The 25415-nt window shown below is 45.4% G+C and overlaps 1 protein-coding gene and 1 long non-coding RNA gene across 7 annotated transcripts in view; both read left to right on the top strand.

Annotated features, from left to right (window-relative positions):
• The window catches only part of CNBD2 (cyclic nucleotide binding domain containing 2), a 53990-nt gene extending 41099 nt beyond the window's left edge, over window positions 1–12891 (top strand). For all 6 annotated transcript variants that reach the window (XM_087818761.1, XM_087818758.1, XM_087818757.1 and 3 more), the window contains 3 exons: window positions 1504–1624; window positions 5849–6012; window positions 12368–12891. In XM_087818761.1, the coding sequence (XP_087674887.1) occupies window positions 1504–1624; window positions 5849–6012; window positions 12368–12686 (604 nt within the window). In that variant the 3' untranslated portion in view covers window positions 12687–12891. The remainder of the gene's footprint in view (window positions 1–1503; window positions 1625–5848; window positions 6013–12367) is intronic.
• A 511-nt stretch (window positions 12892–13402) lies between these two features.
• LOC148092683 (uncharacterized) lies at window positions 13403–23162 on the top strand. Its single transcript, XR_015714805.1, has 3 exons — window positions 13403–14181; window positions 15936–16065; window positions 22816–23162. It is a non-coding gene; the product is annotated as an uncharacterized LOC148092683 (long non-coding RNA).
• Window positions 23163–25415: the final 2253 nt, after the last annotated feature.

Raw genomic sequence — 25415 nt, 5'->3', positions numbered from 1 at the left:
CCTGGGCAAGGAACTTGACCTCTGTAAGCCTTAGTTTCCTCATCTGTAGATAATAGTGTCTAAGGCTCGGGGTTGTTGCAAGCCAGCAATTAAGTGGATAATGATAACTATATCTAACACTTATGGGCTGGGCTACTCTACCTGGTACTAGCTTATCTAATTTAATCCTCACAAAAACCCTATGAGGTAAGTGTAAGTACTACTATTATCACTCCTGTTTTTCAGGTGAGAAAACCAAGGTACAGAGAGATTAAGTTCCAGGTCACATATGGAGAAAGTGGCAGAGCCAGGATTTAAGCCCAAGTAGCTTATTAGTGCTCAGTCTTGTTGTGTGGTACGATTGTCATGATGGGAACAAGGTGATGCACAATGAGGGCTGCACTTTTGCCTCAGCCCAGGGGGGCTGAGGAGCAGGAAAGGACACTTGGTGGCACTGGCCTGCAGGCAGCTCAACGCTAGGCCCAGAACAGCATAATAGCCTCCTCCCCACCATTAAATATGGAATAAAAATGTCACAGTGATACTACTAATCGCACCAATGTCACAATCTCCATATTGCCATAGTGCCACTGTCCTCGAGTCTTTTGCCTATGAACATTCCTGCGTGCTCTCCGTAATAAGCATTCCATGGCTTCTGGGTTTTTTCCTCGGATGGATACTCTTTCTAAGGGATCTGGTGTTTGAAATCCCAATCCTAGTTCTCAAGGTAGAGATAGAACATGCCCAGTTTCTCTGCTATAAATTAATAAGGGAAAAGAGACAGATTGGGCCCAGAAGTGAAAAATAAAGGACATGCTGGGCATGTGCCACTTGGGTACAAGTCCTGGGTGGGGAGTGGGAGTAGTGAAAATGGAAGCTTGCCTTATTTATGTGTTGGGTGAGTTCAGCTATATTTTTAGCTGATGAATCCTCTATTTCCTGCCCCTAACCCAAAGAGCATAGCTGCCTCTTCCTTCTACCTAGCTTGAGACCAAAGAAAGCACAACAGGATTGCCTGCACTAAATTAACCCCAACATGAACAAAGTACGGTCTCCAGGCTGCCCAGGGAAACCTGTCGTAAACAAACAAAGCCATCTCTTCTCTGCCTTCCCGCCAAGGAAAAGAGCCTCAACTTCTGTTGTGTCCCTGAGGGCACAGAGCTTACTCTTCATCAAACAGTCCATTCCGTTTTCAGACAGCTCTGACATAGAAATTCCTTTCTCGTGTTGGACTTCTCGCCCAGCAGGCCTGGTTCAGCTGCATGAGGTCGTCAGCCCCTTCTTGCACATAATAAATAGCCTTTAGGTGGTTAAGGGGTCCTACCTTCTCTTCCAAGTCTCCCCTCTATTAAAGTTCTCTAATGTTTGACGCAATCTCTCCCAGGGCTTGATTTTGAGTTTTCTCACTTCTGGGAGTGGGGAAGGAAGGTCTCCATGTGCAGTAGAGTTGGAGCTGATTATCCATGGCCTCATTAACTGGCTGTGTTACAAATGAGTTCTTTGTAACAAGTTGTCTAATTTCAGATCCAGGCATCCTCATCAGCTGGAGTGTCCCATGATCAATACCAAGCATGGTGATATCCCGAAGGAGGCTTCAGTGGGGGCCTACGTCAAGCTCCACACTGTAGAGGAAGGAGAAATCATAGTAAGTGTACAGAGAGCCTTGTTCACGATATAGTGTGTAACATGATGGGCTGGGAGTGTTAAGAGAGTAAAGGCTTAAAAACATCCTGCTCTATATGTGACGATATTAAGGAACATTATTGATTTTTTTAGATACGATAATTTAAAAGTTACCATATTATGCTTATGGTGTTTTCTTTTAAGAGTTCTTATATTTAGGAGATACATGTCAAACTATTTACAAATAAAATATCACATCTGGGACTGGCTCTAAAATAACTTAAGAATGAGGCAAGGGTGTCCCCTCTCACCACTCCCATTCAGCATTGTACTGGACATCCTAGCCACTGCATTAAGACAAGAAAGGAAATAAAACATACACAGACTGGGAAGGGAGAAATAAAGCTGTCTCTGTTTGCAGGTGACATGCTTGTCTATGTAGACAGTTTCAAAGAACAGAAACAAAGAAAGAACCCCAAAAACTCCTGAAGCTAGTAAATGATTATAGCAAAGTTGCAGGTATAAGGATGGGAGGGAGGAAAGGGGGAGAGAGAGAAGGAGAGAGAGAAAAAACATAGATGTGAGAGAAATATCGACCAGGCTGGGGATCGGACCTGCAACCCAGGTGTGTCCCTTGACCAGGAATCGAACCTGTGACCCTCAGTGGCTGGGCCAGTGCTCTAACCACTGAGCAACACCAGCCAGGGGTAACCTCTTCCTTTTATTCAGTAAAATTCTGCCTCCTGCAACTTTAACTCGCTCCCCGCCCACCCCCCCTTGCCCATCCACCAAGAACAAACCAGAAGGAGTCCTCTTCCTTGCCATGTGATGGCCCCTAGGCATTTAAAGAATGCTGTTTTGTTTTTCATTCAGCACGTATGGGGCCAGGCACAGTGCCAGTGCCCTGCTACTTATTTTTTTATTCAGGCAAAACACCCGCCTTCCTTCAGCTAGTCTTCATGTGATGTGGTTTCCAGCCTTCCCTCAGTCCACTTCACTGCAGTCGGTCAGTTTCCGGTGAGGGGCTCTGGACTGAACACAGGCCGCCTGGGCCCATGACTGCAGCCTGGCACATGGCAAGGTGGAGGAGCTGGGGGTGCTTGGCACCCGGGGCAGAATGGAGGCACCAGAGGGCAGGGAAGGCATTGCCCCACTTGTAGATGGTGAGAGGAGCGCAAGGCTGTGTAAGATGGCACAAGAACAACAGGATGTATTCTGTAGGGGCCTGCCGTGCAGGAAGAGGGGCCTTGGACTTGATTCTCTAGGAAGACCTGGCAGTCTTTGGGTGGGGCTTAGAGCAAGGACCTGACTGCTTCATTCACCACACAGAGCCCAGTGCATAGAAGGCTCCCCTCAATATTTGTTAATGGGACCCTTTGGATGAAAATGCTTGTGGATGTCTCATGATGTGCCTTTGGTAAGACCCTGCTTTCCCGGCTTTCAGGGCCCTGGCTTCATTTGTGGGGGAATGAATGGTAGCAGTTGTCACTGTGTTCACCTACCAGGACACAGGAGATCACACCTCCTCATCCTTGGGAGCAGGAGGTGGAGCTAGGCTGGACCTGGAAAAAGCAGAGCTTGGGTCCCTGAGTAGAACCAGGCTTTGCACCAGGAGGCGTTAGGGGAACCAGCTTCTCCAGGGAGCAGGCAGGCCGAGGCCTCGAGATGGTCAAGATGGGCAGCCCAGGGCAGGAAGAAGAAGACACACTGCTGGGGAGGCATCTTACTCTCATTTCGCTTGTAGTAGGCCTTGGGGAAGTCACTGTATTTCACTGAATCTGTGTCCTTACCAAAAAAGGAGATTCACCTGGGCAAGTTGCCAGCTGTAACATTCTGTGTTCTGCTTGAATATTCATTCAGCAGATATTTCTTGAGCATCTGCCATGCTCTAAGCACGGCACAAGGTCCCAGTGTCGGAGATCTAGTCTGGAATAGACAATATACACATAAATTAACAAAGACATAGAAAGTTGCAAATTACTGTTAGGAACAGAATAGAAAGCTGGGTTGGTGGGGTAGGGTGGGCTTCTTAAACAGGATGGTCAAGGAGGCTGCTCCGAGGAGGTGATACTTAAGCTGAGACCTGAATGAAGAAAAGAGCAAGCTGTGGATGACCTGAGGGAAGAATGTTCCAGATAAAGTAACAGCAAGTTCAGAGTCTGAGGTGGGAGAGAGCTTGGCATGTTGAGGGGGTTGGAAGGCACAGCAGCATGGCTAAAACAGAGTAAACAAGGTGGGGACAATGTGAAGCCAGGCAGAGAGCCCAGCAAGCCCAGGCCTTGGTGGCCACACTGAGTTTTATTCTATTCGGGTGCTTTGGGAAGCTATTTGAAGGGTCTAGGCAGAGAAGGGGGCTGACGCCCAGCGAGAGCGTTGGGGGTGGACTGGGGGTGTGTAGGAGTGCCAGAAGACAGTGCTGCCCCTGGCGAGGCCCGGAACAGGTCACCGGGTTAAAATGCTTGCTTCACTTAGGCAGGGTACTTAACCTCTTTGCACCTGAGTTTCCTCATAGCGTAGTGGTTGAAAGCATGGGCTCTGAGGACAGACCACCTGGGTTCCAGTCTGAGCTCTGGACAAGTTTCTGAACCTCAGCAGCATCGTCTATAAAAGAAGGATAACAGTAGAAGTCACCTCGCGGGGCTGCTGCGGGGGCTGCATGAGTTAATATACACGAGGTTACAGGAGGGGCTGGAATTTAGTGACTGCTCAGTGAACCTAGCTGGTGGCATCATCATGATGTCACCACCATCGTCATTGTTGTTATGATTGTTTATTACAAGGTGTATGACCTTTGGCAAGTAAGTTTCCTTTTCTGAGCCTCATTTTCCATGTTTGAGGATGATAATCCCTATCTCCTAGGGTGGTCGTGAGGATTAAATTTATATACCTATATCTATCTATATCATCTATATCTATGTCTACATCACCTATATCTAGATCTATATCTATAATCTATATCTATATTTACCATATAGTAGGAGCTGGCTGAAGGGCAGCCATTCTGGTTTCTGTGCAAGGTCTGGCACTATAGAAGGGTCTTCATGCCACTGTACTGAGCACAATTGATATGGAGGTGCATCGTGTCTCCCAGAACATCCTTACACACACCATCTTGTTTGGACCTTCAACAGTTTCCTAAGAAAGATAACCTATTTCCATTCTAGTCTTACCAAGGAGAGACAAGCCCAGGGCTTAGAGCACCGAAGAGTTTGTGGATGGTCATACTTCAAGGTCTAGAACCCAAATGGTGGTGGTGGTGGGGTGCTCTCCCAAATCCCACTTCGCATCTTTCAAATTCAGAATCCTTCAGAGACTTGTGAGCAGGTATTTTCACCTCTGTTTCACAGATGAGCAAACAGTGGCTCAGGGAGATATACTTGCCCAAAGTCACATAACACGTAAACAATTAGATCTTCCTTCTGAAGCCAGAATTATTCCCAATCCCTGGTGGCCTTAGAGCAGACTTCTTAGTTTATGGCCCCTTTTCTTCTTCAGCCCAAGACAGCAGGCTCCCCTCCTTGCCTGAGTCTTAATAGCTGAGAGGCTGAGGGGTGAGCATTGGATTGACAGTTCAGCAACAAGGGCTTTGTCCTGACTCAGGGTGTCTCCTTAAAAGGGGGTTGCACGCTCTGTAAAACAAGCAGGTATGCCTGTTGACCTCCATCTCCCTTCCCTATATAACCAAATTCGAATCCATGCCAGGGAACCAAAAGAGCCCATAAGTTACAGAGAGGAGGTCAGTGGCCTCCAAAGTCTATGCGAGATGGAAGAAGAACTGAGGCTTAGTGGGGACATGCATTTGTGAGCAAACACCTGCAGAAAAGGATTGGGGGGGATATGGCTGCGAAAGGGAAGATCTAGAAGAGGAGCCTAACTGTTTGATTTTTGTCATAGTCCCAAGGAAGAGAAAATGGGCTGGCTTGGCACAAGGAAGAGTTGAGGTTGGATATTGGGGGGAACCCATAAAGTGCCATCCCTGGAGAGTGACTGTGTGAGTGAGTGTGATACTGGGAGATAGCTTGCTGCCTGCAGGTAGGACATGGGCAAAGTGCCTTGAGGGCCTTTCTCATTTGAGGAGCTGGAGGTTCTTTGTCATTTAGCAAAAGGAGCCCTTGACTTCTCGCCATCATTTACGAATGACCCTGATGGAATCACTTCCTGTTTGGCACCTCGTTTTCCCATCTGGAACATCCGCGGGAGAAGTGGATGGTCTCTGAGGTCAACTTTCTGGGCTTTTTCCCCCCAGGGACTTCACCAGACCCTCCTCCCAGACAACCAACAAGACACACGGCCCTTCGTCCTCGCAAGCCTGGGAACTGAGTTGATAACGGTGAGGAAAGACAAATTTTGTGAACTGATGGACAGCGAGGCAACAGAGAAGTTGTCCAGGTTCAAGATCGGGTACCCCAGGTCAGTGCTGGATATGTGTATACACCCCGCCAGATCATATGAGCATATCTTCACCTGTTACTTTAGTAAGAGAAAGAGAAAAGATGATAATACCTGATGCTGACAAGGGTGGGACAAAACTGGTAGCTGTGCCTACACTCTAAATTGGCTCAGTCCTTTGGATAATAATTTTAGCATTATGTGTCAAGTGCCATAAAACTGTTCCCACTTTTGGAAGCAATGGTCCTTCTGTGAATTCATCTTAATTTACCCAAGTTCTGGGAAAAGCTGCACGCATCAGGATGTTCATAGCAGTCATATTCATAATAGAAAACTGCCCCCACCCCCCCACGTGTTATTCTAAGGGAATAGTTTAAAAAACTGTGGTCCATTCCCATGATAGAATATAACCGTCTCATTAAAATTATAGGTTTAATGGCTCTAATAGCACAAGGGTAAAATGGATGATATAGTGGTAATAAAAAGGACAGGGTACAAAATTATGTGTATAGTATGACTATCTCTTTGTAAAACACAAGAGAAAAATCTAGAAGGAAATAAGCATGATAATTGCTGTGGTATGGCCAAATTTGTAATTGTCATTCTCTCTGGAAGATGGGACTGAGGGACTTCCTAGTTACAGTTACAGTGGTACCTCGGTTTTCGAATGTCTCCGTTGAAGCATTTCAGTTTACGAACACCGTAAACCTGGAAGTAAATGTTTCGGTTTTCGAACATGCCTCGGAAGTTGGACATGCCACACGGCTTCCACTGAGGGCAGGATCCTGAGGCCTAGCTGTCGGCGGTTCGTCCCTCAGTTTTCGAACGTTTCAGAACTCCAGTGGTCTTCCGGAACGGATGACATTTGAAAACCGAGGCACCACTATACATATTCCCCTCATGTTTGTTTTTGCTGTGAGAATGTGTTGCTTTTATAATGTTATACCCAGGTTACGTGAGATTAATTTACACAGAGACCAAATTGAGTGTTTGGAGATTTATTTAGCCACCAGCGGTGGCTTACGAGCGGGTTCATGCCCTAAACAAACAGCCCCAAACAGTCTTTGCAGGGAGAATATAAAGGCAGAAAAAACAAACTATATTCCGTTTGGGTAAGGGGGAGCAGTTCGGTCAAGGGGACACAGGTGGTGGAACTAGCGAAGCAGTATACAGAAGCTAAGATAAACTTTAATTAACTTTCTACAGTTATCTATCCTCTGGAATTTTGTGGGCTGCACTCCTCTACACAGTGCCAGGAAAGGAGAAGAGGTCATTGCTTCTACATAATAAATTTTGTTGCTCTTGTTTATCTTAAAGTAGCGGTTGTAAGGGTAGAAGGTGGGGTGCTGTACTTCAATAATGAGAGGAGAAGATATACTTGGTAAAAGCTGTGCTGAGGTAGTGACATCTAAGTGGATTTCCCCCGCTATTCTCCACGTTTTCCTGCAGTGATGATATATTATTTTTGTAATTTAAAAAGATAAATACCTATTTTGAAAGATTCAGTAAAAAATTATTTTTTACTTTTTCCTAGTTTTCAAATTCTCCAGAGTGAATACTTTTGTAATGTAAAAAAAAATCCTTTATTTTTTTATGTAAAAATTAATCTATGGCCCACACCAGGTCACAAAACTGTTTTGTTTTCATACTCTGTTACTAAATAGTATTTGAGGTATTTTCTTTAAGAATATATATGTAATATAAATAACATGTTAATTTTTATATCCATGTATTGCTATACTAATATATCGCATACATTATAAACATAAAAAATAGATCTGTAAAGACAATAAGACAAAGATAAATATAAATGAAGCCCTGCTGTTTTCTTCACATACCCCTACTGTTTCATCTTACCACCCTGGGTGACATGTCCCCACTGCCACTTTGGGACCCCCAGCCTAGACTCCTGCAAGTCTTACCACTGGTAACACTGCCTCAGTCTCCTCCTCACCAGGCCCTTTCTGCATACTGTGCTCTTGCTAAAACCCAAATCTGGCCATATTACACTCCCGCTTAAAACCTTTAAGTGGTATCTCACTGCCTATAGTTACAGTGCAGACTCAATGCGACATAAATGGCTGTTCATAGTCTGGTTCCTCAGCTCCCCTGCAGCACCTCCTGCCACCTCTCACCCACTACAGCAACCCAAGCAGATTGCCTCCTCCACATGTTCGCCTTTGCCACTGTAGGCCTTTCTGCCTGAAATGCTGTTCCCCCACCAGTCCTGTCCCTCTTTTTCTAATAAATTCTTGCTCACTCTTTAAGATCCATCTCCTCCAGACAGCCTTTCCTGATTGGCCCCTGGTTGGGGTTAGTACCCCTTTCTGTATACTCATCGTGCTCCCTCCGTGGCTCTATGATTGACCATACACATTGTATTATAGCTGTTGGCAGTGGTGTAGTTTGTATAGTTGTTTCCTAGCCACTTGATTAATTGCTTCATGAAGGCAGGGATTGGGCTTTATCTGTCTTTCATCTCTAGCACCTGTTCAGTACCTGGTAGGTGCTCAATAAATGTTGAATGGATGGGAAATACTCATTGGGGAAAACTAGAAAATGCTGGACTTTTTTTTTTTAATTTTTTTGTTAATTCTTACTTGAGGATATTTTTTCCATTGGTCTTTAAAAGACAGTGAAAGGGAGGGGGATAGACAGAGAGAGACACATCGATTGGTCGCCTCCCACACACGCCCCAACCCAGACCATGGATTGAGCCTGGCACCAAGGTATGTGCCCTTGACTGGGAATCAAACCTGCGACCCTTCAGTCTGCAGGCTGATGCTCTAACGGAGCCAAACCGGCTAGGGCAATGCTGAACATTTTAAAAGGCGAAAACCAAAATTATTTGCATTCCTTCTACAATCTCAATTAGCATTTTGTGTAGTTCTCTTAAGTATTTTTTTTTTTTTTTTTAATGCATAGATCTATGCCAAATGTGCATTTATCATTCATACGCATAAAGTTTTATAATGGGGATCATGCCAATTATACAATTTTGCACTCTCTCCCCCCCTTTTTTTCTTTGTGATACTGTGATCAGACTTGGTTTTCCTGGCATGTTTGGGAAGCAAGTGTTGTTGTTTTTCTCAAGTGATTCCAATGGTAGAGGAAGAGGACGTGTGAAGGCAGGCAGATCTGTAGCTAAGCCCCATAAACACATGAAAGGATTTGATATGGGATCTATATGACTTCGGATAAGTCATTTCCCCTTCTCCAGGCTTCAGACTCCAATTTGCAAAACAAGAAAAGTAGACTAGAACAGTGTTTCCTAAGTATGGAACACATTCACAGAAAGTTTTCAAGATGATGTTAGGTGGCACAGGGATTGACATTGCTAGTTTTAATAGCTATGTATTTATTCTAGTGTGAATTAGAAAAATAACATGACTTGCTCACTAAAACCATGATCTGACAGATTTTGTTGCTTAGAACAAGGCCAAATAAATATTTAAGTAAAAGAAACTAAGTAGATTTAACAAAAAATCTTTAGTAAATTAAAAAACAGATAATTGGCCTGGCTCCAGCATGGCTCAGCAGTTGAGCATTGACCTATGGTCCAGGAGATCACGGTTTGATTCCCAGTCAGGGCACATGTCCAGGTTGTGGGCTTGATCCCCAGCAGGGGGCGTGCAGGAGGCAGCCAATCAATGGTGTTCCTATCTCTCTCTTCCTCTCCCTTCCTCTCTCTGAAATCAATAAAGGTATTTTTTTTTTTTAAAAAAAAAGAACAGATAATATGTAGATATGGCCCAAATTGGGGCAGTTTTGTGGGGAAAACATTAGGAAACCGTGGTGGTTCCTTGCAGTTCAAAGATGCCACGATTTTCTGGCTCCCATGTACTACTAATACAGAGAATGGCTGTTTAGAGCCACCTACCCAAGGAATGATTTAAGGAGCTTTGGCTCCTCACATAATGCCGGGTCCATGACGGGTATCAGTTAATGCCTATTGAATTGAAATTCAGAAAAGACTTACATAGACTCGAGGGTGGCAGATGTTGGGGCTGCCCAGTCAGCACTTTGCTGCAATCATCTATAATTAATGCTGACAGACTGAATTCTGGCTCACTCATTAACTGTCGAACTCATGGTTTTCTAGGCTGCTAAAGCAGGCAGAAATCATATCCATTATCTAGCTCAAATCCTCCGTGTTATAACAGGACCGTGAGGCCCAGGAAAGGGGCTGTGACATCCTGCAGGTCACATGGTCACTGGCCGACACACCTGCCCTGTGAATGCTTACAGGCTAGATAAACTGAAACCTCTTTTTCTGCAAAACACAGGGAGTACCATGTAGAATATAATCACAAGAAAGAAGGGAAATCTCCAAGAGCAAAAGGAAGAGGAACCTAAGAGCCGAAGCACAGAGCGAGATCTAGTGTTGGGATTGCCCAGCGAAGATGGGGGTTAAGGGGATCATGGGTGGAAGTTGTACAGCCTGCAGGAACAGATGAAACTTTCCGTTCAGGTGAGGAAGAGATTAGAACTAAAAAGCCTGCACAGAGCTGAGGCCTTAAAAGAGCTACCCTGTTTAGTGAAAAACGAGACTGGAAATGGGTATGACCATCAGCATCAGGAGGTAACATGGAATCTTGTTACAGATTCCTCTAAGAATCTGTAATCGCCTGTTTGCCCCTCAGGGTTTGGTGAGTCCCTTAGCCTCTTTGGCCTTTTCCATGTTTGTGAATTGGGGTGGTTATGAGGATTAAATTAATGAACAAATGTGAAGTGCTTGGTAAGTCAGAGTTAGTGTTATTTATTATGTAAGACATTGGAAGTTAATGGAAATTTTTAAGTGGTGTGCTGCTGAATGTTTAACAACAAACTCTCGGATGTGGGAGGTAACGCAGATTTGACGTGTTTGCCAGTTTCTGTGGTGTACACTCCCCCCACCATGCCCAATCTCGAGCTACCAACCTGATGTCATTGAACATGGAGTTGAGAAGAGATGCACACAATTAGCTCTCACAAGCTGGTGGGAGCTGACTTGGATACACCACTGAGACCAATAGGATTAGCTTGTAGCCCACTCTGACCTCTGGATTTTTTTATTAACTTGCTCTCCGTGGATCAAAGTGGACTCTATTCTGGTCTAATAATGTAGCCAGAAGAATGTGCTAATCTGTTTGTGATTTATTAGGCTTGCCTCCTTAGGTGAGAGTACAGGTGAGTCAATGGAAATTGAACTTGCCCTTCCCTTGCTGTGATCTCAGGAGGAAATAAGCCAATGAGCGCTGAGTCCATGCCACCCTCCTCCACTTTCCCTACCCTTACATGCTGTGAGGAGGGTAGGGGGCAGAGTAGAGCCAGGACACCAAGGCCAGTCCAAGGCAGCTGTCAGTCTGCTTTCTGTCTTTATAGATATGCCTATTCTGGATATTTCATGTCAGTGGCATCCTACAATGTGTGGTCTTTTGTGACTTGCTTCTTAGCACAGTATTTTCAAATTTCTCCATGTTGCAGTAGTATCAATACTTCATTCCTTGTTATTGTCACATAACATTCCATATATATATATGGAATGGCATATATATACCATATGTTATTTACCCATTTGTCAGATGATGGACATTGGGTTGTTTTTACCTCTTGGCTATTATGAATAATGCTGCTATGAACATTTTTGTGCAAGTTTTTGTGTAGACATATGTTTCCATTTCTCTTGGGTATCTACCTAGGATTAGACTTGCTGGGTCATAAGTTACTCTGTTTAACCTTTGAGGGACTGCCAGACTGTTTTCCAAAGCAGCTGCACCAGCTTGCATTCCCATCAGTACTGTATTGATGCCCTTGTTCTAACATTTCCACATCCTCATCAACACTTACTGTCTGTCTTTGAATTATAGCCATTCTAGTGGACATAAGTGGTATCTCACTGTGGCTTTGATTTACATTTCCCTGGTGGCTAATGGTCACATATGTAATTTAAAAATTTCAGTAGCTACATTAAAGAAATGGGTGAAATTAATTTTAATAATACATTTTATTGAATTCAGTATTTCTAAAGTATTATCATTTCAACATGTAATCAACATAAAAATATTAGATACTCTACATTCTTTTTTTGTTCTAAGTCTTTGAAATTGGGTGAATGCTTTATACTCACAGCATGTCTCTAATTCAGACTGGCCACACTTCAGGTACTCAGTAGTCACATGCGGCTCACGGGCACTGTGTGAACCAGCACAGGTCTAGGGAAGAGAGTGTGGGAAGAAAGGAGGCAGGCAGAGAGAAGAGCCTGGGAAAAGGCACAGAGGTGGGAAGGAGCACATGGTGTTTAGAGATTGCAAAGTGTGGTGGGCAGCAAGGCTGGAGGAGTAGGGGACAGGGAGGAGCTGGTGTGGGAACCTCAGCATCTGTGCCTTACCTTCAGCGATGACGATATGTGCCAGAAGTTCCTCAGGGAGAACAGCTGGAATATCTTTCGGAAGGACCTGGTGCAGCTGCTGGTGGAGCCTCGCCGACGTCCACCATTCACCCCAATTCGGCACAAGAAGGAAGAGATCTACAACCCCAAGTCTCTGACACTGGATTTGTGTAGCTTCAATAAGAAGACTCAACCTTACTATCCCATTTTTATGGCACCCCAGAAAAATCTACCCCCCTTGAGGGTTGTCCAAGCCATCACAGCACCCCGGTACAAAATCCAGGAACTCCTGCCTCAGTACAAGAATGCAGGGGTCCTTGTTTAGACCCAATAAAGGATGTAGGTTTGACCACTGTGCTTCCTGAATGGCCACCATGGGAGTTGTAGGGCTTGGAGTGGGGGATGCTGGGGGCTCAGCTGTGGGTCTGGACAGATGTTTAGGGGCAGCAACTGGGGCACTGTCTCCCTTGACACTTGTGGGGCTGAGTCAGGAAGCCGGGCGTGGATGGGTTATCACTGGGGATAGTGTCAGGGTGGGAGGGTCTTAGACAAGATGGATGGGAGGCAGAGAGGGGCTCACACTGAAGTGAACAAGACTGGGGTTGCGAATTCAGATGCCTTCCAAGGCCAGACAAGTCATCTAAAGGAGAGCAGCAGAAGGACTAGGGAGGCACGGAATGGTGGGGACTAGTGCGCACATTCCCATCTAGATGGAGCAGCTGCTCCTTAGACCCAGTCAATTGATGCCATGCCAGGAAATAAGTGCAGGCCTGGTACTGCTGGCCTATTTTTCAAGAGATCCAAGAAACCCAATATTTAAGAAGATTCTTACTGGTTTTTAAATGTGAGCAAATAATTCAAATTGTTTTTGAAACACTGTTAAGCAAACAAAACACTTATGTGGGCTGTGTTGGGCCTACAGACTGCTATTTTGCCAGTGCTCATCAAGCACCACTGTCAGGCTGACGGAACACCAACGACTGTGTGCGGCATGACTGTGGGGGGAGGTATAAAAAGCCAGAGAGAGGTGGGCGGGCAGCATGGCAGGAGTGGCATCCTGGGTCACGGACGAGCAAGCCGCCCTAGCGAGGGGCAGGCCAGAGGTAGCGAGGCGGTCGGTTGCCCTTAAAGAGGGCTCCTCAGTCCCTCTGGGGATGGGGCCTGACTCCGCAGCCACCTGTCACTGGCCTGGGTTGGCACTACAGACCCAGCGCCCACTCACCTCTTTCCCTTGGGAAATCCCATAGTTTAGCTTTGACAGTGCCTGGGGCCTGGTGGAGGCCAGGACAGCACAAGGACCTTGCCTGGGCCACCAGGAGACAGATGAGCCTTCTCTGACCCTACGCACTTGAACACTCACCAAGCCCACCCCTGGCAAGGAGCGGAGTCAGGGACAGCTGAGTGCGGAGCTGGACATCGGAAGCTCTGGAGAACCTGGCTCTGTTTCCATCTCACTAGACCCCCTTGAGCACCTTGAGTCCTTTACCTGCACCCCAGCTTCCCCGGTGGCAAAATGAGTAAGTTGGACAAGATCAATGGTTTTCATGAATGAGGGGTGAGTATAGTTTGAAAAGCATGTTCAACATTATGCTTTTGTATGTTGAATTTACAAGAAAACTGTTTATGTTGCACAGCAAAGGAGGAGTATGGAATTTTTCTACCAGAAGGCAGTATGGGTGTAAAAGGTAGAGGAACAGTGGATTTAATCACCTCAACTTCCCTGATAACTCCAGATGGTCAAGGAGCCTGAGACATCTGCGGGAATCCTGGAAGGGCTGTCTGTGACCTACAGGGACGGGGTGGCACTGTTTGGGAACCAGGTAAGTTGGAGGGTGTGACTTTATTTGGGACCTCTTTGCGTGTAGGGATGCAAAGATGACTGTGTGGCTGTGGCTCCAAGATGACGGTGTGGACACCTTGTTCATTCATTTGAAATCTACTTATTAAGCACTTGCTCCATAGCAGATTCAAAGCAGGGTCAGAGGCAGTCTCTCTTCCCTCTTATCCTCTAGGCCTGGGGTCAGCAAACCCTTTCTGTAAAAAGCCAAATAATAAATATTTTGGGTTTTGCTAGCCATGCAGTCTCTGTTGTAACTACTCAACTTTGTATGGTGAAAACAGCTTTAGTGTTCCAATAAAACTTTATTTACAAAAGCAGGTGGCAGGCCAGATTTGACCAGTGGGCCATAATTTGCTTACCCCTGCTCCAGGCAATAGCCCTTGAAGGTTCTTGAGCAGATATATGGGTAGAGAAACTTATTGAGCACTTATCCCATGAGAGCCATCTTGCTAAGCATCCGACTGGAATCTGAATAACCTCTGGGCTAAGATCCCAGCTCTGCCACTTAATGGCGGTTGAGGATTAGAAGAGTTGGTACATGTACTGCAAGGTGGAGGATTGTATTCACCAAGATCCCTGGATCCCGCTTCCTGGAAAGTGAGAGAGAAAAAGTTCCAGAACAGGAGGCAGATCATGTTTCCTGGGAGAGTAGTGGGTGACAAAACAGACTAGGACAACCTGGGAGTGAAGGTGCTGTGTGGGGGGGAGAGACTGTGGGGGCTGGGCTTCAGGAAGTCTTGAGGGGAACAGAGGAAGAGCAAAGTTTTTTCTGAAGCCACAACATAACAAGGACCAGAGAATGAGAAATGACTAAAGAAGTTTTCAAAAAGCTTTTCTGTACAGTGAGAATGTGTTTCTCCTTTGGCATTTTCTTAAGAAACCAAGTAAGCATTTGAATAGCTCTTACTTAGGTTTTATGCAGTGCTGCCGTTTCTTTGACTTCAGTAATCAAGGAGAGAGTGGGCAGCATGAGGCCTCAGTTATATTTGGGTTACACAGGTACGGTCCCTGGCACATAGTAGGTGCTCAGTACACATTAGATGTTAGCATCTTTTTGGCCGAGATCCATTTGGCCATAGGAGACTCTCTTCCCCTTTCAATGGAATAGGAAACCAGCCTTGGAAGGCTAAGCCTTTATCATCAGTGATAAAGGCCATCCCCAAGAGATTTGGGGTGAGATGGTCCTGGCTGTGATCTTGCCCAACGCCCATACTCTTCACTAAGTGAAATGGTTACCATCAACATTAAGAGTTGCATTGGAGGGAGGGAGCAGAGGCAGGTCACCCAAGCACTGGGTGAGGGCACTGTTATAAGGATGGGTGGAACAGGGTGGGGAGGGCTTGTAGTTCCAGGTTGTGAGCGGCAGAATGAGCAGTGGTTCTCAAGGCTGCTCCCCCTCCCCCCACACGCTGAGCAGTAAGGAGCAGGGATCAGAATCAGGCGGGAGGGCAAATTGGGATGTATTTGCTCATTCAGAAGGAGCAAATATGATACCCCTTGGCACAAGTGTTAGCAACAAACTATGTTTCAGTGCTACAGAGGTCTTCGCTGCCCACCTGGGCACAGGTCCAGGGGTCAGGAAGTCCACAGTGACCTGCCATGAGGGAGAAGGGCCCGGGCTCAGGTATCGAGTGCCCAGCATATGCCAGGCATTATGTGAGGTACTCAACAGAGGCCATCACCCTGAAAGTATTCCCTGGCAACTAACTAGGTGGCATTATCTCCATCTGACAGATGAAGAGCCTGAAGCCCAGAGAGGCAAAAGCCTGTCTAAGCCCACTGGGCAATCAGGTGGAGCACCGTTCCAGGAAATCCATGCGCTTCCTGTCACCCCGGCGCCCTCCTCGACAGTCAGCATTACAGCGTAGGTACCGTTACAGCGAGTTACTCATCTACCCCACATGTACCATCTGTTTTCAAAAAAGAAATTCTGCACATACATCCCAGGAACTGTGCTGGAGAGAAGGGTCACCCTCTGGAGTGACTCTCCATATGTAAATAAGCACGGTCATACTTGGAGAGGCACACCCAGGCCACATGAGCCAAAAATACAGCCCCAGCACTAACAGCTTCCACTGTTGGAGGAAAATGAAAAAAACTCACTTGAAAAATAAACATGGGAGATGTTGCCAGTATCTGTTATAGCAGGTGTTTAAGATCCCATCTTGGGGTTGGAAGCAAAGCATTCTTTAAATCCTCTATTGCTTTTATCTAGCTCGTGGAAAAATCTCACCTTCCACTTACGGGAAGTCTGAGGGGTGAGATGGGTCACTGCAATTCCCAGACGACCACCAGAGGCCATTTCACTGTGACACTTTTCTGGTATTTGGGGATTTAAGGGGTTTAACCACAAGGGTACCGAGTTGCAGAATCTGTAATCACTGGTTCAGAGCCGACAGTGAGGTCTGGTAGTGTCTAGGTGCTGAGGAGCAGCAGAAAGCTGAAACGGGTTTTCCATGGCTGCTGAAGGCTATGGGCTACAGCCCTGGGGAGGGAGCTGGGCGCAGTGGGCAGGTGGCATGTTGGGATATGTGCTGAGTGACTTTCAGCAGGCTCCTTCCCTTCCTGGAGCTTCACTGCTATCATTTGTAAAATTGGAGGGGTCTAGTAGGTGCTCATCAAGCCTCCCCTCAAACCCAGGGCTGTGCAGGGCCCCTGACCCTCTCTTCTCTTGCCCCCACCTATTCCCCTACTTCCAAAGCCTCCCCACCCCCAATAGAAAATCAGAATCAAGAAGAAAATGGAAAAAATATGTTTGGGTGAAATTAACAATAAAAAAAGCAGAGATAGGGGCTGCAAGGGAAAGAGGGTAACTCCTGACATTTGGTTCTGGCACCTTCTTGGGTGTCAGGTTCTCACAGGTAAGACTGTACATAAATTAAAATTTGAGTTGGGCAATTTGAGTTGCTAAGTGAAAATGTAGAAAGGGCAGTACCGGGAGAAGGAATACCTCGAGCAAAGTTGGAATCACCGACCGAAGTGCAAGGTTAACTTAAAGAGCAGCAGAGCTCCCAGGAGTGGAGGAAGGGGTCATCGGGCCTGAGACTTCAGGTACCTCAGGGCCCAAGCATGAGGGCGTGAACACCGTGCCTCTGGAGTGTGCTAGCTTTACAAGCAATGAAGACTTCATGTAGGTTTTTAAAGGAACATTTATTTTTTAAAAGTTAACATGCATATAATAGGAAACTGAAAAACACAAGCAGCAAAGAAGGAAGCCACCCACAATCACAAGCAGTTTACAGCCCGACCTGTCCTAAGTCCCCTGTGTATCTACACAGCTAAGCTCCCATTTTTATGTAATTAGGATCTTACGGTTACATATCATGCTTTTTAACACATCATGAATATTTACCATTTCAAAGTCCCCAAGCTGTATGAGTATTTTGATCACCAAGAACTCCCTACTTAATCTGGAAGAAAAGCAAATGTAACCCTGCCTTTCTTGGCAACAGAAAATTCATAAAGGACAAAAATAGCAACAGACCTTTAGATAAAGGTATTGGCAATTTACAGTTAAAATACTGCATTCCCTAAATGTTCATTAAAAATGACAAAGAGCAAGAGTACAAAGTATAATGCTTCCAAGAGAGTTCACTATGATTTATACTTTTAAAATATCAGCAAGGAGGCAAGTTTTGACTGAAGTACATAAGTGTATTCCTCTAGCACAGCCAAGAGATGCATGCACATCAGTGGTCATCAGCGTGAGCAGAGCACATCCACACAGCCCTCCCTCCATCCACACAGCCCTCCCTGCCTCCCTCCTGCCCTCTGCCAGCCTCACAAGTCCTGACCCATTTCTGAGATGGTTCAACAATTTCACGTCAATTACAACCAAAATATATTTACAAGTTGGTTAACCCACTAGGTCTACTTTTTATCATACACTGGCATCTCAGGATATCTAAAAACTCCGATGTTGCAAAATAATGAACCATGTCCACAATAAACACAGGAACTTTACAAAAGTGAGTGTATAGACCTATGGTTATAACCTAAAGCTTTCCTCTAGATATGGAAATAGTAGCAAAGAGCCCTTCTCTTCACCCTTCCTCTCTCCCCCTCCACCACGCCAGTGACTAAATACAGGACACCTGCTCCCGCGGGTGGATTAACACACTCCCAGCAGACAGTCCTTCCAAAAACTAACAAAAGGGCTTTTCTAAAGGGATTATTTTACTACCTCTACTTTTAATATACTTTGGGCGCTAAATTGTTTATCCTTGTATTCTTAGCAATATTAACTAAGATGCACATACATAGCAATGTTAGGCAGCCAGTTTGTCTAAAGACTTGTGGTCACAGAACCTTTCTGTTCTTCCTCCCCTCCCCCTCCCGTGAACAGTCAGCATGCTTGCCAAGACATCAAGTTTGACAAATCCACCCCCCAAATACAACCACTCCTATAAATTAACAAAAAATAGTTAAAGGGTGTAACTTAACTCTTTTAACATATGCTGTGCACTTAAAACATCTAGAAAGCCTAGATGTCTGAAATAAGGATTTAAGTTTGAATAAAGTGCTCACAGAGGCTACAATCTAAATGTGTCTTCTAAGCAGGAAGGGACACTCTGGTCTAGAACCCTTCCACTTCTCAGTCAACCCAGTGGACAGTGTAATAAGCACCTGTAATGCTCAGAGGGGGTTTTAACAATTTCACTTCCTCACATTTTCAGAACAGTCTTTCCTAGAAATTTAACACACACTGTACACAGTCTGTTTACTAACTATTCCTATCATACACTGGCAACCTCTGTAACATCTAGGAAGACTAGATGCTGTAAATGAGGATGTTTGTCCTTCACATACTCTGTATACACAGTGAAGTAAACCAAACGCACAGGCACACGGGAAGACGGTTAGTCTTGCCTGAACTGGGAACGTTCTGGTGTAAAGCCCTCTGCACTTTCTCCTTCCTCCCTGAACCGGCACAAATATAGTAACTGCACTGCTCAGAGAGGTGGGCTGATCGTTTTGATCACCCACTTCCAAAACACAGTATTTGAAATGAGTATTAACAAAAGGTTATCTACAAAATGTTTTTACTACCTCTACTTTTAACATACTTTGTGCACTTCTAAACATCTAGAAAGACCAGATGTTTCAAATGAGGACTTCATTTGTCCACTATGTACACAGTAGTGTTGAATAAACTGCACACATGTAGCAGTGGTTGTACCTGAAAGTGTCTTCTTACAGGAACATTCTAGTCTGGAAGCCTTCCTTTCTCCCAGTTCCTCCTGTCCTCCAACAACTCAATGGGTTGAGTGGGCACAGGCATCATTGGAGGTGATTTTACAATTTCATTTCCAAAACGCCTTTTCAGAAGATGGCCTTTCGAGGAATTTTAACACAAAGTGTACAAAATGTGTTAGTTTACTAACTTTTGTCATGCATTGGCAACCTCTTTAATATCTAGAGACTAGATATTATAAAATTAGGACCCAGTATATTCACAATATATACAGAAAAGTTAAATGAAATGCACATAACACATAGGGCAAAGGTAAGCTAGAATTTTCGGTTACACACTAGCAAGACATCTTTTTGCAATTTCTTCCCTCCCGCTTCTCTCAACCCGGTGAAAGTACACAGAGTATACTGTTTGGAGAGGTGGTTTAACAATTCCATTTCTAAAAACAATGTCTTACCAGGTTTTAAAAGCTATTTACTAGAAGCATTATTCTACTACTACTATTAGTACATCAAGCACTTCTAAATGTCTAGAAAGGATATTTTGATACAAGAACTTACTTGTCCACTATGTGCATAGCAGTTAAAATCGCACACACAGAACAATGGTTATAACTTGAGGTATCTTCTAAATATGACCATGTTGGCCTGAACCCTTCCCTCTCACACTCCCTTCTCTCCACCCCCAATCCAGTGGACAAGGACAAGCGTGTGTGATATTTGGTGGTAGGTGAACAAATTCACATCCAAAAGTCATTTACACAAGCTTTCCTGTGAATTTCAACAAGTGTACAAAATGTGCTAATTTAATTACTTTGTCACACACTGGCAACCTCTTTAACACCTGGAGACTAGATATTGCAATTTTAGGACTTATTTGCCCATTATATACACAGCAAAACAAAATGCACATTAGCATATAAAAGTGGTATTATCTGAAAATGTCCAAATATGAACACACTAGCATATTACCTTTTGCAATTCTTTCCCTCCCACCTCCTCCAAACCAATGAACAAGTATAGACTATAGTATACTGCTCACAGAGGTGGCTTAACAATTCCATTCCCAAAAGATAGTATTTCCTATGAATTTTAGTAAAAAGATATTTACGAAAGTGATACTTTACTACCTCTACATTTAACATACGTTGGGCATTTCTAAACATCTAGATGGATTAGATGTTTCAAATAAGGACTTAATTTGCCCACTATGTACACAGTTTTGAATAAACTGCACACATGTAACAGTCTGAAAGTGTCTTTGAAATACGAACACTGTAGCCTAAGACCACCCTTCCCCTCTCCTCCACCAACCATGTAGGCTATAATGCTCAAATTTTCAGAAGACCATCTTTCCTAGAAATTTTAACACAAATGTACAAAATGCATTAGTTTACTAACTCTATTTTTGTCGTACACTGGCAACCTCTTTAACATCTAGAAAGACTAGATGTTGTAAATTAGGACTCACTTGTCCATTATATACACTATATACACAGCTAAGTAAAATAAAATGCATGAACATAAGGGACAATGGTTAATCTGCCTCCTTTAGAAACACACTGGCATAGAGCTCTTTGCACTTCCTTCTCATCTGAACCAGTGCGCAAACACAGTGTGTGCTGTTCAAAGAGGTGGTTTGGCCATTCCCAAAATAACAGTATTTGATATGAATTTTAACAAGATATTTACTAAAAGTCCTTTTTTACTACCTCTACTTTTATCAGGCACTTCAGAACATGTAGATAGATACTTCGGAAGAGTACTTAGCATTGCTAACTGTTACACAGTAGTGAGGAACAAAATGCACACATGAAACAATGGGTGTGACGTGAAAATGTCTTCTAAACGCGACCAGTCCGGCATAGAACCTTCTTTTCTTCCTCCTCAAGGTCGTCTACTCCATGTCCCCCAACCCAGGGAACAGAGGTGGGCTCAAGTCGTTTCTAGAGGTCGTCTGACGATTCCATTTCAAAAAGTCATTTCCAGAAGACATTTGATTTGTTTTTTTAAAAAATGGGCATTTGCAAGACGTGTGATTCTCTAACTCTACTTTATCATACGTTGGCAACCTCTTTACATCTAGCAGGCCTAGATGCAGCAAAGTTCTTTTGAAAGGTGAGGGGGACGTTGAGAGCAGCTTTTTCATATTATATACACAGGCCTCTATAAACGGCCAGTAGATCTTCCCAAAGGGCGGTGGGCACTTCCGATCAGCCAAATGGTTTGTTACTCTGCCGTTTTTGTCTTATGAAGTCAAGGTCTATAGTAGAACGAAGACCAACGAGACCAACGGCCCGATGGCCCGCGCACCGTTCCACCCGCCTGGACGGGGCTCCGCTCACCTTCGGGCCGCGAAGGCCTTTGTCCATCGTGGTCAGGACGAGGTGAGGGCTCCTCCCATTGGGACAGAGGCGTCGCCCCGGTGGGTGCCGCGTCCACACACCGCTCCAAGGCCTAAGGGTGGGCGAGCTCGTGCCCACGCAGATCTGCCTTCTGGGCCTCCGAGGCCCTGCCGCCTCCCTCTGCGGCATTGGGGCGCCTGCCCCTCGGCCCGCTCCGCCCGGCTCGCGAGGCCGCGCGCCCGGGTCTCCTCGGGAGGCCGGTCTCGGTGGCCTGGCGGGGGCTCTGCTCAGGCCCCGGATGGTTGGGCCTAGAGGCCCGGAGGCCCGCAGGACGCGACTCGGGGAGGCCACCGCCTCGGGCCCCGGGGGTGGGGAGCGCGAGAGGAAGAACCGTCTCCGATTGGTGACTGGTGGCCTGCCGCTCGTGCCCAGGGGGCCGGGGATCCAGAGCTGCGCCCCAAGTTCGAGCGCTGGGCCAGAGTCACAGCCAGCGCCCTTCAGTCCCGGGCCGCGCTCTAACCGCTGAGCGGCGGCCAGCGCGGGCTTTGAAGTTCTAATAGTTCAAATGTACTAGCCTTTGAAGAGAAAAAAAACTTACAAAAGCATTAGCTTAGGAGGGTTTTATTTATATTTCGAAGCAGTTACTATTTAACAGCTTTATTGATATGTAATTTACATAGCATAAAATTCACCCATTTAAAGTGTGCAGTTCAGTTAATTTTACTATATTTAAAGAGTTATGCAACCATCAGCAAAATATAATTTTACTCGCCATCTGCGCCCTCCCTACCCTAGCCATAGGCTGACGCTAATCTGCCCTATCTCCCTAGATTTGCCTGTTTTGGACCTGTCATATAAATAGAAGCCTGCAGCACAGACTGGGGCAAAAGTAGGCTTACGGTTGTGAGTACTTGAAACAGTTTGTTCTTGTATTACACTTGATTATTGTATTATTTTCCACAGGAACAAATGTGAACCTACTTTGCCCCACCCTGTATGTGGCCTTTCGTTACAGACTTTTATCACATAGCATGATGTTTTGTTTCATTTCTTGATATGTTTTTATTGATTTTTAGAGCGAGGAAGGGAAGAGGGATAGAAAGAAACATCGACAAGAGAGCATCATCATCAATCAGCTGCCTCCTGCGTGCCCGACGGGGAATCATACCATGACCGCCTGGTTCCTGGGTCGACCATCAACCACTGAGCCGCGGCGGGCCAGGCTAACATGATGTTTTGAGGTGTATTATGTAGCAGCATGAACCAGTACTTCATTCTTTTAACTGCTGAACGATATTCCAGTGTGTGGAGCTACCACAATTACTTACCCATTCACCAGCCGATGGTTATCTGGTGGTTTCTTTTTTCTTTCTTTCTTTTTGGCTATTTTGAATAATGCATCTATAAACATTTGTGTGTACAAGTTTTTGTGTGGATGTGTGCTTTTAGTTTCTTTTTTAAATTTATCTTTATTGTTGAAAGCACTACAGGTGTCCCATTCCCCCCCCCCAATTGACCCCCTCCACCTCACTCCCACCCCTCTACCCAGGCCTTCACCCCGTTATTGACTGTGTCCATGGGTTATGAATATATGCATATAACTTTTTTGGTTAATCTCTTCCCACCCTCCACCCCCCTTCCCTCTTTCCTCTGAGGTATGATCATCTGTTGCATGCGTCAATGTCTCTGGATCTATTTAGTCCATCAGATTCTCTTGTTCATTAGCTTCTTCTTAAAGAAGACCCTTCAACATTTCCTGTGGTGCTGTCTGGTGGTGATGAACTCCAACTTTTTCTTATCTGTGAAGCTCTTTATGTGACCTTCAATTCTAAATGATAGTTTTGCTGGGTAGAGCAATCTTGGTTGTAGTTCCATGTTTTTCATCACTTTGAATATTTTTTGCCACTTCCTTCTGGCCTGCAAAGTTTCTGTTGAGAAATCAGCTGACAGTCGTATGGGTGCTCCCTTGCAGGTAACTAATTGCTTTTCTCATGCTGCTTTTAAGGTTCTCTCTTTGTCTTTAACCTTTGGCATTTTAATTATGATGTGTCTTGCTGTGGGCCTCTTTGGGTTCCTCTTGTTTGGGACCCTCTGTGTTCCCTGGACTTGTAAGTCTATTTCTTTCCCCAGGTAGGGGAAGTTTTCTGTCATTATTTTTTCAAATAGGTTTTCAATTTCTTGGTCTCTTTCTTTTCCTTCTGGCACCCCAATAATACGAATGTTGGGCCTCTTGAAGTTGTCCCAGAGGCTCCTTATACTATCTTCATATTTCTGGATTCTTTTATCTTTTTGTTCTTCTGGTTGGGTGTTTTTTGTTTCCTCATGTTCCAAATTGCTGATTTGATTCTCAGTGTCCTCTACTCTACTGTTGATTCCATGTAAATTATTCTTCATTTCAGTTTGTGTAGCCTTCATTTCAAATTGGTACTTTATTATGTTATCGATTTTCTCAGTTATTTCCCTTATAGTCAGCTTAACCATCCTTATAAACAAAATTCTGAACTCTGTATCTGTTAGCTTGCTTGGATCTATTTCATTTAGTTCCTCTTCTAGAGATTTCTTCTGTTCTTTCCTTTGTAACATGTTTCTTTGCCTCCACATTTTGCTTCCAGGTGTTTGTTTCTATGTATTAGGTAGAGTTGCTGTGTCTCCTGGAGTTTGTAGAGTGGCTTTGTGTAGTAGGTGTCCTGTAGGGTTCGGTGGCTCAGCCTCCCCAGTCACCTGAGCTGGGCCTTCTAGGTGCTCCCCTGTGTGGGCTGTGCGCACTATCCTGTTGTAGTTGAGCCTTGGTTGCTGTTGACGTCACTGGGAGGAACTGACCCCCAGGCCAGTTGGCTGTGAGGACCAGCTGCAACTACAGCCAAAGAGCTGCTGTGCTGGAGACACCCCTTATGGAGCAGGATTTACTTCAGTGGAGCTTTGGTGTTCACCAAGTGTGCCCCTTGAGTGTGTCACTTGTGGATGTGGTAGGGTTGTAATCCAGTGTGGTAGAGGCTGACCACTAGGTGCACTGTCTCTGGGGCCCCCGGGAGGTGCAAAGTCAGCCTGTGCCAGTGTCTTGCCCAGGGCCACCCAGCATGAGCTACTTAGCAAACCATAGTTGGCTGCTACTTGTGCTGGGCTTACCGGTGTCCAGGAGAGGCCAAGTTATGAGCCAATGCAAGCTGCCACTAGTGCCAGGCCTGGGGCCACTTATCAAGCCGTATGGGGCATGCTGAGGCCAGCTGCTGCTTGTCTGATTTTAAGAAAGTCCTAAGCATAAGGTTCGAGAGGCCACTTGCACAGAAAAGTCCCTGGAAATGGCCTGGATGAGCCTGCAGGTGGGAAGGGGCGGGGCCTCTGGGAATCCCAGGGAGGGAGGGTGGGGGCGGGGGGGGGGCAAAGGTGTGAGTCAGGTGCTAGCGATTCAAATATGGAGCCCACCTGCCAGCTATGTGGGGGAGGACTCACCAAAGGAGCAATGGCCTCTGTCAGCTCCTCTGTCTGGGAGAAAGCTGCCCCTCCACCTTTTGCCCCAACTTCAGGCAGGTTAGTTCCTCCCTGAATGTCCCAAGTTCCTTTCCAGCTGTTGCCCAGCGCTGGGCTCAGAGGGAGCGCATCTGAGTTCCTGTGTGGGCCCTTTAATAGGAAAGCCTGGGGCTCCCGCGGGCTCCGAGTCCCTGTGACAGTCTCTGCT

Source organism: Miniopterus natalensis, chromosome 7, assembly GCF_054644295.1.
Source record: "Miniopterus natalensis isolate mMinNat1 chromosome 7, mMinNat1.hap1, whole genome shotgun sequence".
In the NCBI taxonomy this organism is placed as follows: domain Eukaryota; kingdom Metazoa; phylum Chordata; class Mammalia; order Chiroptera; family Miniopteridae; genus Miniopterus; species Miniopterus natalensis.
This window is presented reverse-complemented; position numbering and strand designations above follow the sequence as displayed.